The sequence below is a fragment of the Suricata suricatta genome, chromosome 2, assembly GCF_006229205.1.
Source record: "Suricata suricatta isolate VVHF042 chromosome 2, meerkat_22Aug2017_6uvM2_HiC, whole genome shotgun sequence".
Lineage (NCBI taxonomy): Eukaryota > Metazoa > Chordata > Mammalia > Carnivora > Herpestidae > Suricata > Suricata suricatta.
Window position 1 is genome coordinate 74,516,741 of NC_043701.1, and position 14,963 is coordinate 74,531,703.

The 14,963-nt window shown below is 32.9% G+C and overlaps 1 protein-coding gene across 3 annotated transcripts in view; it reads left to right on the plus strand.

Annotated features, from left to right (window-relative positions):
* Positions 1-14,963, plus strand: part of RUNDC3B (RUN domain containing 3B) — a 141,036-nt gene that overhangs the window by 79,796 nt on the left and 46,277 nt on the right. For all 3 annotated transcript variants that reach the window (XM_029928378.1, XM_029928397.1, XM_029928388.1), the window contains exons 7-8: positions 9,526-9,694; positions 10,562-10,719. In XM_029928378.1, the coding sequence (XP_029784238.1) occupies positions 9,526-9,694; positions 10,562-10,719 (327 nt within the window). The remainder of the gene's footprint in view (positions 1-9,525; positions 9,695-10,561; positions 10,720-14,963) is intronic.

A 14,963-nucleotide genomic window follows, 5' to 3' on the forward strand; every position in this document is an offset into this window, starting at 1 on the left:
GATAAATAACACACACATTATTAAAGCTTTTGAAATATGATATCAAATTGCCCTCCATAGAGGCCATACTAGTTAAGTATCTATAGGCAGTATGTGATATTGCCTGCTTCTCACTATTACCAACTAAGTATTAAAAGTGTGGCCAATTTTATAAGTGAAAAATAATATCCTATTGGGTTTTTTCCCCTACTGTTCTATTAATTTGCATTTCTTTGATTGTTGGTGAAGCTGAACTTTTAAAAATGTTTATTAGCCTTTAGTCTTTGTAAATGGAGTGTTGTTATCCTTCTGAAGCTAAATATGTGAAATATGTTAATAGAAAACATCCTAAAATATATTTCATATTTAAAACTGGTTTTTACTTTTAGATTGTGTACCAGTGAGAAAACTCAGTTTTTCTGAATCACTGCTTGATAAAACTTTAAGCATCTTTAAACAGTTTTTCTTAATAAATAGATTTTAGGTCTGAAAAGTCCAGTAGCTAATGATTTTTAGTTTCTTTAGATTCTTATGATGCTTTCAGCTTTTTACTTTTCAATATAATGTTGCCGTCAGCAACCTTAAAGCTAAGTCTTTGTACTTAAACATGATTATATCCTTAAAGAGGCAAATTTCTACAAACAAAATTGCTGACTTAAAGAGACAGTTAACTCATGTATACTGTTAAATCGCCCTTCTATCCCATATGTTCTGCTTCCCTGTGCTCCTTCTAGGGATAAAGTAACCATTTCGCCCTGGGAAACCAGTTCTTTTACTTATGCACTACATCCTATCCTGTCTCTTAGGTTAAGGTTTTTGTCCTGGCAGTTGTTCTTGCCTCTTCCATTAATTTTCCCCCTTTTCTTTCTTTTTTAAAAAAAGTTTTTTAGTTTGTTTTTTATTTATTTTGAGAGAGAGATAGGAAGCAAGCAGAGGAGGAGCACAGAGAGAGGAAGACAGAATCCCAAGCAGGCTCCATGCTGTCAGCACAGAGCCTGATGTGGGGGTTGAACTCACTAAGTGTGAGATCATGACCTCAGCTAGAGTCAAGAGTCGGATGCTTAACCAACTGAGCCACCCAAATGCCCTAATTTTCACTCTCTTCAATATCTTCCCACACCTCACAGCATACATGCTCATTGTTATTTTCCCTTTGTTAAGAAATGATACAGAGAAACTTTCCCCATAGTCACTTCTAGCTACTTCTCAATTACCTCTTCTTCATTATAAAACTGTGTTCCCAGGTTTGTTTTGTTTTGCCTCCGTTCTCTCTTGAACTATTCAAATTGAGCTTTAATATTTACCCTGAAAGTGCTCTTGTCAGAGTCAGCAATGGTGTCTCATTGTCAAATCCAGTAGTTAATCATTTCCTCGTCTGTCCTGACCTTCGAGCACTGTTTGATATGGTGCTCTTCCAGTTTTCCTCCGTCCTCACTCCCCTTCCCTGTTTCTTCTCTTTCCCCCAACCTGTAAGTGTTGGACTGTTTTAGAGATCAGTCCCAAGTCATCTTTTCTGTCTGTACTCTCCAGTTTCATGGCTCTAAATATTATCTTTATGCTACTCATTCCCTGATCATACTTCTGGACCACAGCCCTAGACTCTAGACTCATATATTCAGCTGCCAACTTGCCATCTTCACTTGGATGTGTAATAAGCACCTCAAATATACATGTGTAATAAGAGCTCCTAATTTCTCTCCCAAACTTTTCTTCCTTTAGCCGTTCCCATTCCAAGAATGGTAGTTCTGTCATTCTGGCTTCTTTGCTCAAAACTTTGGTATCATCATTGAACTTTCTCTGCCATAATCCACATAATCCACTGGCAACTCCTTTGGTACCACCACTATTAACTCCTTAATTTAAACCTGGAAATTTGCAATCGTCTTCATGACTTCACCTCTGACTCTGATAGTGAATTCATCATAGACAGCCAAATTGTTTTGAAATGAAAGATCATTTCATTCCTCTGTTCCTAACTTTTCCAGCAGCTCCTTTCATCTAACTCAAAATAAAAGACAAGTCGTTAGTTGATCTGGCCTTCAGTACTTCTCTGACCTTAACTCCTACTACCTGCCTTCCCACTTACCATGCTTCAGTAACACTGGCCATTTTGTAATTCCTTGAGCATACCAGGCACACTTGTGCATTAAGGCCTTTGTCCTTTCTACCAAATGCATGCTCACTCAGATATTTACATGTCTATTTCCCCCTTCTCTAAATCTCAGCTTAATACCCCTTTACTGATAAAGCCTTCGTTGAACTTCCTACCTAAAATACTATTCCTATTCATGCTATGCCTCTTCCATCCTTTATTTTCTACATATTTTCAGACTCTTGCTGTTCTAACACGTGGTGTATTATTTATCTCTTCCTACTAGCATGTAAACCCCAAGAAGGCAAGGACTTTTATGTTGACTCACACTTAAATCTCAGTGGTTTTTAGCAGTACTTAGCACAAGAATAGCCATGCAGTAAGTAGACATTTTGAAAATTAAATGAATATATTTTAGTTTTTGTCATGCTCATTTACAGGATTAAAAATACTCCTCCGAAGGAGATGGTACTTTAACATTTCAACAGGGTTAGTAGTCTGAATATTTATTTCCTTCTTTGTGTATCCTTATTAAAAATAAGTGCTTAATTATTAGAGGTAAAAGGAATTAAGAAGGTGAGTGATGAGAATTCTTCCTTTTAAACAATTATAAATAATAAAGCATTATCTAGATTTTTGGTAAAGGAAAACTATTTTTCCTTTTATATTATTGCCACAGTAAAGATGTTAAAAGTATTTTGCTCTTTAAAATATTGGAATGTCCCTGAAATTCTTAAGTATAATTTTTTCACCAAAAGTATTATAGAACTTCTGTGTCCTTTAGAATAAGAGATATCTTTGTGAGTATCAATTTGCCTTGTCCACAGCCAAAATTAACTAAGTCTTAGCAAAACATATAGACCATTTGTGACCTGGCATCAATTTACCTTCTTAGCCATTCAGCTTTTTTAGACAGCTATAGTATTATTGGTCATCGAAATGTTGAGAAGCAATATAAAATTGTTTTAAATAATTGTAATAGAATGCCAGTTTTCATTACTAGGGTGATCTTGAGCAAACGGCTTTTCTCTTATTTTTACTGTCTTCCTTTGTTGAGTGACTCTGTTAAATAGTAGAGCAATACCTCATGGAGCTATGAGGATTAATGAGGTAATGTGTACCTGGGAATCACTGTACCTAAGCATTTTCTTCCTTGTCCTTTCAAGAAACTTCCTTATTGTTCTTTGCTTCCTACTTTTTAAATTTAAACAATTACTAACTTAATTTCATTGGGAGTCCTATTAATCATCCCAATTGTCTATTATTGATTCAGTTTTGATAGATTATATTTTATTAAAATGAAACAAAAACATGTAATGATGTTCAGAGATTTCTTTTAATATCTTTTAAAATATCATTTATGATTATGTTACCTTTTGCCTTTTGTGTTCATAGCCTTTTTTTTACTTAGTTTTAAAATAATTCTTGCCAAAGCTTTGTCAGTTTATAGATTGTTTTTTTATTTTTATTAAGAAATAATTGGTATACGTCACTTGTATAAGTTTAAGGAGTACAGAATGAAGGTTTGATTTACATACCTTTTAAAATGACTGACTACCACAATAGGTTCAGCTAACATCCATCTTATATAGATACAATAAAAAGAAAAGAAAAAAAGAGAAAAAATTCTCCTTATAATGACCACTCAGCATTTATTCTCTGAGCTTTCTATATTCATACAGCAATGTTATTTCTAGTCATCGTGTTGTATATTACATCCTTAGTACTTAGTTATTTTATAACTGTAAGTTTGTACCTTTTGACTGCCTTCCTCCAATTCCCTTTCCCTTTCTCCAGTTCTTCCCTCTACCCTCTGCCTCTGGTAACCATGAGCCGGATCCATTTTTCTCCGGGTTTGTGTGTGTATGTTTTTTCTACATATGAATGAAATCATATAGCATTTGTCTTTCTCAGGTTTATTTCCCATTTTAGCATAGTTCCTTCAAGATCCATCCATGTTGTTGCAAATGGCACGATTTCATACTGTGTTGTACACATATACCATGTCTTTTCTATCCATTCATCCACTGATGGATAAATTGTTTCTATATCTCAGCTATTGTACACAGTGCTGCTGTGAATGCAGGGTGCAGATATCTTTTCAAGTTAGTGTTTTGTTTTCTTTGGATATATTCCCAGAAGTGGAGCTTCTGGGTCATATGGTACTTCTATTTTTAATTTTTGAGGAGCATCCATACTGTTTCCCATTGTGACTGTATCAAATTTACAGTCTCACCAGCAGTGAACAAGGGCTCCCTTTTCTCCACGTCCACACTAGCATTTATTATCTCTTATCTTTTTGAGGATAGCCATTCTAACAGGTGGGAGAAGGTATCTCATTGTGGTTTTGATATGCATTTCCTTAATGACTAATGATGTTGACCATCTTTTGTGAGCTTTTCATATATCTTCTTTGGAAAAATGTCTATTCAGGTCCTTAGTCCATTTGTAATTGGATTATTTGTCTTTGCTATTAAGTTCTAGGAGTTCTTTATGTATTTTGAGTATTAACTCCATATCAGATTGATGATTTGCAAATATCTCCTATTTAGTAGGTTGTCTTTTTATTTTGTTGGGGTTTTTTTTCTACTGTGCAGAAGCCTTTTAATTTGATGTAGGCCCATTTGTCTATTTTTGCTTTTGCTTTTACCTTTGTTTTTGGCCTCAAATCTGAAAATCATTGTCAAGATTAATGTCAGGGAGCTTACTTTCTGTGTTTTCTTCTAGAGTTTTACAGTTCCAGATTTTATATTCAAGTCTTTAATCTATTTTGTTGAGTTGATTTTTATGTCTGGTACATGTAAATAGGAGTCCAGTTTTGTTTTTTCACATGTGGCTGATCAGTTTTCTCAGCTCCACTTATTGACAAGACTGTTCTTAACTGTTGTATATTTTTGGCTCCTTTGGCATAAATTAACTGAGCAAATATGTGTGGGTTTATTTCTGGACTCTATTCAGTTCCATCGATCTATGTGTCTGCATTTATTCCAGTATCCTTTTTTGATACTGTTGATTTGTAATGTATTTTGAAATCATTAAGTGATGCCTCTGGCTCTATTCTTCTTGCTCCAGATTGCTTTGACTACTCATTGTGTGTGATCCCATACAGGTTTTATGATTGTTCTACTTCTATGAAAAATGCTATTGAATTTTGATAGGGATTGCATTGAATCTTAGGTTGCTTTTGGTAGTATGGTCATTTTAACAATATTAATTTTTCCATTACATGAGCACAGAAAGACTATCTTGAAATTTATTTGTGCCTTTTTCAGTTTCTTTCATCAGCATCTTCAATGTAAACATCTTCCACCTCTGTTATATATTTTTTGCAAGGTATTTTATTCTTTTGGATGTAAATGTAAATGGGATTGTCTTCTGAATTTCTCTTTCTGATATTTTGTCATCATTGTGTAGAAACAGCTTATATGTTTATTGGTTTTGTAGTTTGCATATTGATGGAATTCATTTATTAGTTCTAACAGTTTATTAGTGGTGTCTTGAAGGTTTATATATATAATATGTCATTGCAAATAGTGACGATTTTACTTTCCTTTCCTTTCAAATATCTTTTCTTTCTTTTTCTTACCTAAATTCTCTGCCTAGGATTTCCAATACTTTGTTGACTAGTAGTAGTGACAGTGGGTATCCTTGTCTTCTTGATTTTAGAGGGAAGGCTTTCATCTTTTTACCATTGAGTATGATATTAGCTACAGGCTGGTCATATATGGCCTTTATTATGTTGAGATATGTTTCCTCTATACCCGATTTGTTGAGAGATTTTATGATCTTTCTCTTTCAGTACTTAAATTTACTTCTTTTAAGTACATAAGGCCCTTGAAGTACTACTTTAATTGTACTTTATAAGTTTGATAAATTATTTTTTAGCTTAAAGTAAAATTTCCAATATAATTTTTTTGACCAAAGAGTATTTGGAGAGTAATTTTTAATTTTCAAACATTTTCAAGACTTTTCTTTTAGTTGGGACTAGTGAGTATGGTCCACCTAATAGTTTTGCTGAAAAATGGGCTAGAATTGGTCAGTATTCCTATGATTGGGGCCTATATTCATTAGTTTATGCTTGTTAATGGTTATTCTGGTAGTCTGTATCCTTATTTTTCTCTGCTTCATTCTTTTTTTTTTTTAGCATTTTTTATGTTTATTTTTTTTGAGAGAGAGAGAGAGAGAGACAGACAGACAGACAGTGCAAGCAGGGGAGGGTCAGAGAGAGAGAGAGAGAGACATAGAATCTGAAGCAGGCTCCAGGCTCTGAGCTAGCTATAAGCACAGAGCCTGACACAGGGCTCGAACCCATGAACCATGAGATCATGACCTGAGCTGAAGTTGGATGCTCAACCGACTGAGCCACCCAGGTGCCCCTGCTTCATCTCCTTAATGGAGATAATGAATTGAATTCTTTCACTGTTGTATTTGATTTGTAAGTTTTTTCTTGTGGTACTTAAAATTTTTGCTTTTTAGTTTTGAAGCTAAGTTAAAAGATGCATCTAAGGGAGGCAAACCATAAGAGACTCTTAAATACAGAGAACAAACTGAGGGTTGCTGGAGGGTATTGGGTGGGGGGGTAGGCTAAATGGGTGATGGGCTTTAAGGAGGGCACTTGTTAGGATGAGCACTGGATGTTAAATGTAAGTGATAAATTTCTAAATTCTACTCCTGAAATCATTATTACACTATATGTTAACTAACTTGGTTTTAAATAAAGTCAAAAAAATTTTAATTACCTAAAACTAAAAAAAAATCATCTAAGTTTTGAATTCTTAGATTTTCCTGAAATAATGAAATTTTTTATCAATATGTAGTAGCACTAAATATGTAGCAATTTTTAATTCTTTAAAATCCATTTTGTCTGGTATAAATAGAGTCCCACCAATCTTTTAGGTAAGTATTTTTTAGTATATTTTTACCTTTTTTTAAAAACGTATTTCATCTTAACTGACATGCCTTCCATTGTAAATGTGTTCCCATTCAGAGACATTACTATGTGAAAAAATGGCTTGGCAGCAAGTAAAATGTCACCAGTTATCAGCTGTATCATAATTTCAGTATGTTAATATATTTTAAAAATGCACAGCAGGAATGTATGAAATAGAGCACTTCTAGCCTTTCTATATCCTTACTTAAGTGTATCTTCTTAAACTACTATTTAACTAGAATTTTAAAAAATTTCCAGTGTTGTTAACCTGCAGTGTTATATTAGTTTCAAATGTACAATACAGTGACTCAGCAGCCCCATATATTACTCAGTGCTCATCAATATATACTTAACTGGAATTTTAAAAATCTAGTCTAAAGGCTTTATCTTTCAACTGAAGTGATTAGGACATTTACTAATATATTTAGAATGATAACTCCTATTTTACTCTTTTGATTCTACACTTTTGAATTTTTTTCTACCCTTTCTTCTTCTTCCTCTCTTTTCTTTCTGTATTGATTTTTTTCTCTCCCCCCATTTCATTTTTCTACTAATTTACAAGTTACATACTGCTTTTATTGCTACTTCATTAATTTTAATACACATATTTAAAAGTTAAAGTCTAAAGTTAATACTTTACTGTTTCTCCATATAAATGAGGGCTTTGTATTGTTTTAACTCCACTCATTTCGTTCTTAACATATGCTATTACCGTACAGGATTTTAGGTCTTTCAATGATGTTTTCAAAATTCCACAAAGAAGGCATCATTGTTGGTGTTTCATGCTTTCAGTATTTGTTCAGGTTTACCCATAAGCCTAAAATTTCATTGCTCACTGTTTCTTCTTAGATCATTGCCTTTTTCTTGGAGTAGGATCATTAGAAGTGTTTTTAGGAAAATTTATTGGTACCAAGTCTCAGGTTTTAGTTTTGTGAATATGTGCTTATACTGCCCTCTTTCTTCATATGCTATCCTAGTAGAAGCAGTTGTTTTTTCTTACCATTTTGAAAATCTTTAGTAAATAACTATAATTTCTTCATATCTTTTACTAATTCCCTCTTCAATTATAACTTTGTTAGCTCATCCATTTAATTTTCGATGTCAAATATGTTTTTTAGAAGTTCTATTTGTTTTTCAAAGCTGGAGCTTTATCATTAGCTGCTGCTTTATTTTCTCTAGTCCACCAAAAGCCTTGTCTGTGACATGCAGATTTCCTCTGGTGTGTGTTTATTACTTTGTTTCCTGAATCACTGATGGAGAGCATCTACTTGGTAGGTAGGACCTTCCATTATATGGAAGACTCTGATTCATATTGGCAATATATTTGGACCCCAGACTTAGAAGACCAACAGATGCAAACAAGGATCACGGAGAATTGTTTGATACTTAAGCTATTTTCCACCATTATATCTATGTTACCCTATGAAATTATGATTTCTGACCTGAGTTTGTTTTGAGTCATAGTTTCTTGGTGTGCTTTCCATCTCTATAAGGTTAGTTCTGTATTCATATGTATCTTGTAGACAACTTATTTTTGGTTCTTATTTGTCTTAATTAAACATTTGGCTTTTTTTTGTTGTTGAATTTAATCCATTTAAAATTTCTGTAACTTATTTTGTATTAGGGATTATTCTGCCATCTTATTTTTTGTTTTGAATTTACTGTATCTTCTTAGTTTGCCCCTCCATTTGATAGATCACATATTGTTTTAATACTTTGAAGATTGTGCAGCATATTTGTATGCTATTTCTCTTATGTTAATATCATTGCTTATATTTTAAAATATACTTTTCCCTGTCCATGTTTCAATATAACACCCTTTTCTTCTTTCTAAACCAGACATCCATTTTAGCACACTTCTTCATCTAGTTTCTTATTTTTTTTCCCCTACCTTATTCTTTCCTCCTCTACCATAAGGATGTCATTAGAAATTTTAGGTATGGGTTGTAAATGATGTTTCCTCTGCTCTACCTCTGTTTCTCCTACTTCATTTAATGGAAGATGCCTAGGAATACCTAGTTTTCCTGAACCTTTTATTATTTTTGCCAGCACTTAGCTCACCTTGAATACTACCCTGTTATAATCCAATGCCTCCCGCCCCCACCCTGGTGTTTGGCTGGTAATGCTGTTTTTCTGCCCTGCAGTGACATATTGGACAGGCAGTGAACTATCTGAGACACTGGGGAAAACAGCTAGAAAGTTCTTTCTGTCATATCTGGGGTTTCTCATTCTCTTTCCTGGAAATCTTTCCTCTCTCAGAATGTTCTCACAGTTTTTATGCTAATTCCTTAGGTCTATAAACCTCAGTTGAATTTCAGTAGCATCTCAAGGCTTAACTCTTTGAGAGGGAGTCAGCACTAGCTTGTCATTTTTTTCAAGAACTAAAATCTTTATAATATTATTATGATTGTATATGGAGTGCTAAATATTTTGTAATTTGCTCACCAGTAGTTTAAAATATATGGAAATATTTCTTAAGAGAATGGAATATATTAACTTTATTTAAAAATTTTAATCTTCCCAGTTCTGATAGTATCAGCAGTGACGAGGAAGAGCTGAGGACTTTGGGAAGCAGTGGGAGTGAAAGCAGCACTCCTGAGAATGTCGGGCCTCCTTTCATCATGGATGACAATAGTTGGTTCAACAAGTGTAAGAGAGTTAAACAAAAGTATCAGCTAACCTTAGAACAGAAGGTATTTATCAGTGCCAAAAGTCATTTAATTTGGTTTTTATTATTGCCTTTTATTACTGTCACTGCTAAAAGATTTTAGCTGAATGTAAGTGTTGTCCCACTGCTATTTCCTTTCTGTTCTTAAATTGTCCTCTTAATTAAAAATCAGGCAGAGTTTTAAGAGAGACTTTTGTTTGTTCAACTTCTTCTAATTCTATGTTTTAATATAAAAATAAGCCATTTAGGGGCTCCTGGGTGGCTCATTTGGTTGAGCATCCAACTTTAGTTCTCAGGTCAGGTCTTGATCTGAGGGTCATAAGTTCAAACCCCACATTGGACTCCACATCAGGTTCCACACTGGGTTCCATGCACGACATGAAGCCTACTTTAAAAAAATCATTTATTCTTTTGTATGCAGTTACATTTATATGTTTGTGATTTTAACACTTAGTAGGAGAATAATGATAAAACAGACAAATACTAAGCAAAATTCTGTATGAATATTATTCAACATAGACCCTAAGGCAAAAGCACTATTAAGACTAAAGAAATAGATTGCCTTTGGAAGAAACAGTTTACCAGAAATGTATAACATGGTGGAGATGGGTAAAATGAGTGAAGGGAATCAAAAGGTACAAACTTCCATTTGACTCACTTCCAGCAAACATATCTTATTGCACTTCAGAGAAGGGTTTCAAATGATGGAGAGCTTATGTTCAATTTTCGTTTTAATTAAAAAGATTTTTTTTTTTTACTATTTCATCAATAATACTTTGAGATTGTTTCATTACAATATGGAAAGACTAGCATTTAAGCTACTCAGTATTTACTTTTAATATATATATTAGAATTTTGCAGTGGCTTTATCTCATTGATACTATATTTTCAGGGTTATCTTGAAGAACTCTTACGACTTAGAGAGAACCAGCTGTCCGAATCTGTCTCCCAGAATAAAATACTACTTCAAAGGATTGAAGATTCTGATCTGGCCCATAAACTGGAAAAGGAACAATTAGAATTTATAATTGTGGAGCTTCAAGATCAGCTGTAAGTGAGATCCTTTTGGGAAAATATTGGCAGTATAAAAGTATATATATTTGACATAGGATTCAAATTCCACAAAGTCTGATTGCCTGCTATTAAGCTCTTTTCCACTTACTCTTTTTAAAAGTTTTACTTTTTCTTATTTTAAAAGTAATCTATGCTCATTATAGATAGATTACAAAATATAGGAAGAAAATAAAAATTACCTTCAGTTGTGCTGCCCAGAGTCAACTGCTGTAACTTGGTGTATATTTTTTCAAATGCATAAACATAATTTTTAAAGTGTTTATTTAGCTAGTTACTGATTGATGATTGGTTAAAACAGATGGTATAGAAGACCAGTACCACTCAAAGTACAATGACCGTGCAGTGTTTGTTACCAGACTGTGCCAGAATATCACGAAGCACGTTTAGGATGCCCTTTTTCTCTTTGATGAAGAAAGCCGTGTATTGATCTATATTCTGGTACCACCTCCTTAGATGTTCACTATTCAAAGTGCTTGTACTGATCATACCATTTTGTCAAACTTGATTCTATCAATTAATTGTTTATGGTGAAAATATTCTCACATTAATATTTAATCTTAAAAGATGATTTAAAAGTTTTTATTTTGAAATAATTTCAATATTTCAGGGAAGTTGCAAGGAGAGCACAAAGAATTCCCATAGAGCATTTCTTAAATTTACCAATTTTCAACACTTTGCCCCATTTGCTCATAATTCTGTCCCTCATGCATACCTCATAACTCTTTACCCCATAATACTTCAGTTGTGTATTTCCTAGGAACAGAAATATTCTCATATATAACCATAGTTTATCAACTTAAATCAATACAGTACTTCCATCTTATCCATAATTTATTTCAGTTTGATTAGTTATCCAAATAATGGCTCTTGTTGCAACTTTCCTTTTTCTGGTACAGGATCCAGTCCAGAATCATATTTTTCATGTGGTTGTTGGTTTCTTTAGTCACTTTTAACCTAGAACAGTTTCTCAGTCTTTGTCTTACATGAGATTGTTATTTCTGAAGAATACAAGCTAGTAATTTTATAGAATGTCCCACAATTTGAGTTTGTTGGCTTTTCCTTATGATCAGAATGAGTTCATCAATTTGTGGCTGGAGCATTACATACATGGTGTGTTTGTCAGTGCTGTGGCCCTCATATCCAGAGGTCCATGGAGTCTACTGGCCTTTTATTAGTGATATTAATTTTAATCATTTGGCTAAGGTGTTTTCCTCTCTGTATAGTTATTGTGGTTCCTTTTGTAATGAAAGGATGTTACGTATTTTGCAAGGAGATCCTTTGAGAGCTAGTAAAAGTAAAAGATTATTTTTAAGTCAAGCTTTTATTAATAAACACAAAACCTTAATGTTTTCTAGGAATTTGTATCTTGATGAAAATAATTTTGTTCATATTGTTTCTTTTATTTTTCTAATATTTTAAAGAGAATTTGTCCTATGGAGTATTATTCATTGAGGGGCAGATTAATACCTTCCATAACTCCTCATTTCTATAAGTGGGGAGAAAGAGCCAAACAATATGGATTTCTAGTTATTTCTATTCCATTAAAAGAGTAAGAAGATAATTTAATTTTTCATTTGCAGGTGATTCTGGTAGTCTGGTTCAATGGCTTTAACTTCAAAAATCATTGTGAAATCAATTTTTATTTTATCAAAGAAGTATTTTCATTTGAAGATTTAAAATGTATCATGTATTGTACTTTGGATAATTTAAAGGAAAGGATTCTTATGATTTACCTCCCTCTCTATTTGAAACTTTTTTTTCCCCTTCCCTTCTCGCATGGTCTTCTGTTAAGTTTCTTAAGTTCCACATATGAATGAAAACCATAAGAGACTCTCAAGTACAGAGAACAAACTAAGAGTAGATGAGGAGTGGGGGAGAAGGGTAAATGGGTGATGGGCATCCATCCAAAAAGGCACTTGTTGGGATGAGTACTGAGTATTTATGTAAGCAATGAATCATGGAAATCTACTCCCAAAGCCAAGAGCACATTGTATATACTGTACGTTAGGTAATGTGACAATAAAGTATATTTAAAAAACAAAACAAAAACTGTAAACAACAACAACCAAAAAAGGAAAAGACTCACCTTTTTGGTGTTAAAAAAGAATCTGAATTACAGTTTTATTATACTTCTATGATAAAAGATTGGTACTTGTTTTTAACTCCTTTAAGGATATTTTAACTAAATATTACCAGAGCAACAAATAAATAATGAAAGCCACCAACTAGAATTAGGCTGTTTTTCTCAGTTTAGGGTTAAAGATTTACTTGCACATAACATGACTACAATCTTAGCCAGGTGTAAATTGCTGTCTTACAAGATTCCTTTGTGCAAAAACCATTTACAAGGATACTGAATAGAAGAGTAAGATACATTCCTTTGAGATTCTTCACAATTCACTACATTAACTGAATCATCTTTAAGGTACGGAAGACTCTGGTTATTTTTGTGGTTGTAGGGAGAGTGGACTTTTTTTCCTTCTTTTCTTCCTGAGATTTTTACCAACTGTTAGGAAGGCTTGCAGTGAAAGCTGGGCACTAAAATTCTCTTTGTTAATCCTGAGAAGAAAATAGTGGCCCTGAGAAGATTAAAATTTATGATGTGTAAAGGAAAAGGTCAGGAGATGGGCTTAAATGGATTATGAAGCATGTAATATTTGTTTCATAATATGTTAATTATCTTTTCATGATTGATTTAAATCCTTTGTCAGTTACCTTATTCTTTTTATATATTCTCAGTGCTTAGATATACTTTGAATAACTTAAAATATGCTTTGATTTGTCTCAAAAAATGTGAACAGTCTACAGTTTTGGCAATCGAATGTAAGTTAGAGTGATGTAGAGAAGCATTCTGAAGCTTTCCTATGTATATGGACTGTGTTCAAATATATATTTGGCTTTATATTTGCCTGTTACGCGCTGTCTTAATTAATGTCATGTATCATCTGTCTCCTTATCTATAAACTGGAGATAATGTGGATTGTGGATTACTATGAGTATTAAATGCTGTCGTGTATAATATAGTTAGAACAAAGAAAACATTCAGAGATTATTCCTCTGTTTTGGTCTCTAGAAACTTGAAAATCTCCTTAATAAATACACCTGGATAAATGATAAATTTTAAATATTTTACTTTATCATGCCCAGATAGTACACATCAAACAGTGAGTTTGGACTTAGATTGTGTTATCCCCAAGTCTGAGAAAAATTGCTTTTCAGATCTGGTTTCTAAATGGCATTTGGGTTAAAATTTATAATCATAATATAGATTTTTGTACATTGTGAGGAAGACATGCATGGCCACTGACGACTTTACTGGTAACAATTTTAACTGTAAATCTCTTCTTCATTGATCTCTGATATAATAATTCAAATTATTTTGGGTGATTAGGCTTTGACAAAGGTATATTTGAGTGATTAAAATTATGGTGGTGGAATTTTAAAGTATTAAATAATTTTAAATCTCCAAATAATGGTTAGAAATAATCTTTTCATTTCATTGAGAATAAAGCATCATTCTAGCTTTTTATTTTCATAGTTTAATTGGAATCTGTGGTACGCATTTTATTTAAATTACTTTTAACTCCATTTTACTTACATATTAAACTTCATTAAATAAATGCAGTCTTAATGTATCACTTATATTTTGAATCACTATATGAAAGTTTCTCATAAGATTATGAAATGTATTGTTTTTGGCCTTATAAAAACTTATTGTCATTTATGCTGATTGGTGGAAAACATTTCATTTTTTAATTTAGTTTTATTCAGTGAGCACTTTTAATTCAAGTGTGTACTTCTCTACTTGAGAGTAATAGAATGCAGACAATAAGACAGTTTCTCTGTACAAGGACTTCATAAGCTAATCAAGTGGACAGATTGACATCATTGGTTACAATGTTAATTGACGAGTATCCTACATGGGAGAAAACTTTGTCCTCATCCACAGGTTTAGATCTTCAGATAGATGATCTCTTGTACAAATAACTCTTTGTAAAAATGCCCATTGCGAACCTCAGGAGTAGGCTGCCTCAGAAAGTGTACATTATTAGTTCTTATAGGATGTATTAATTTTTATGGGCGATTGTTGGCTTTGAGAAGAAGATGTTGATGCCCTATTTAGTTATCAATGAAATGAAGATTTTGTTCTTTGTTTTGCTTTCGCTCTTATTTTTGAGAATATTATGAACTTGCTCTACATAATCACTTCTGTAATGTGA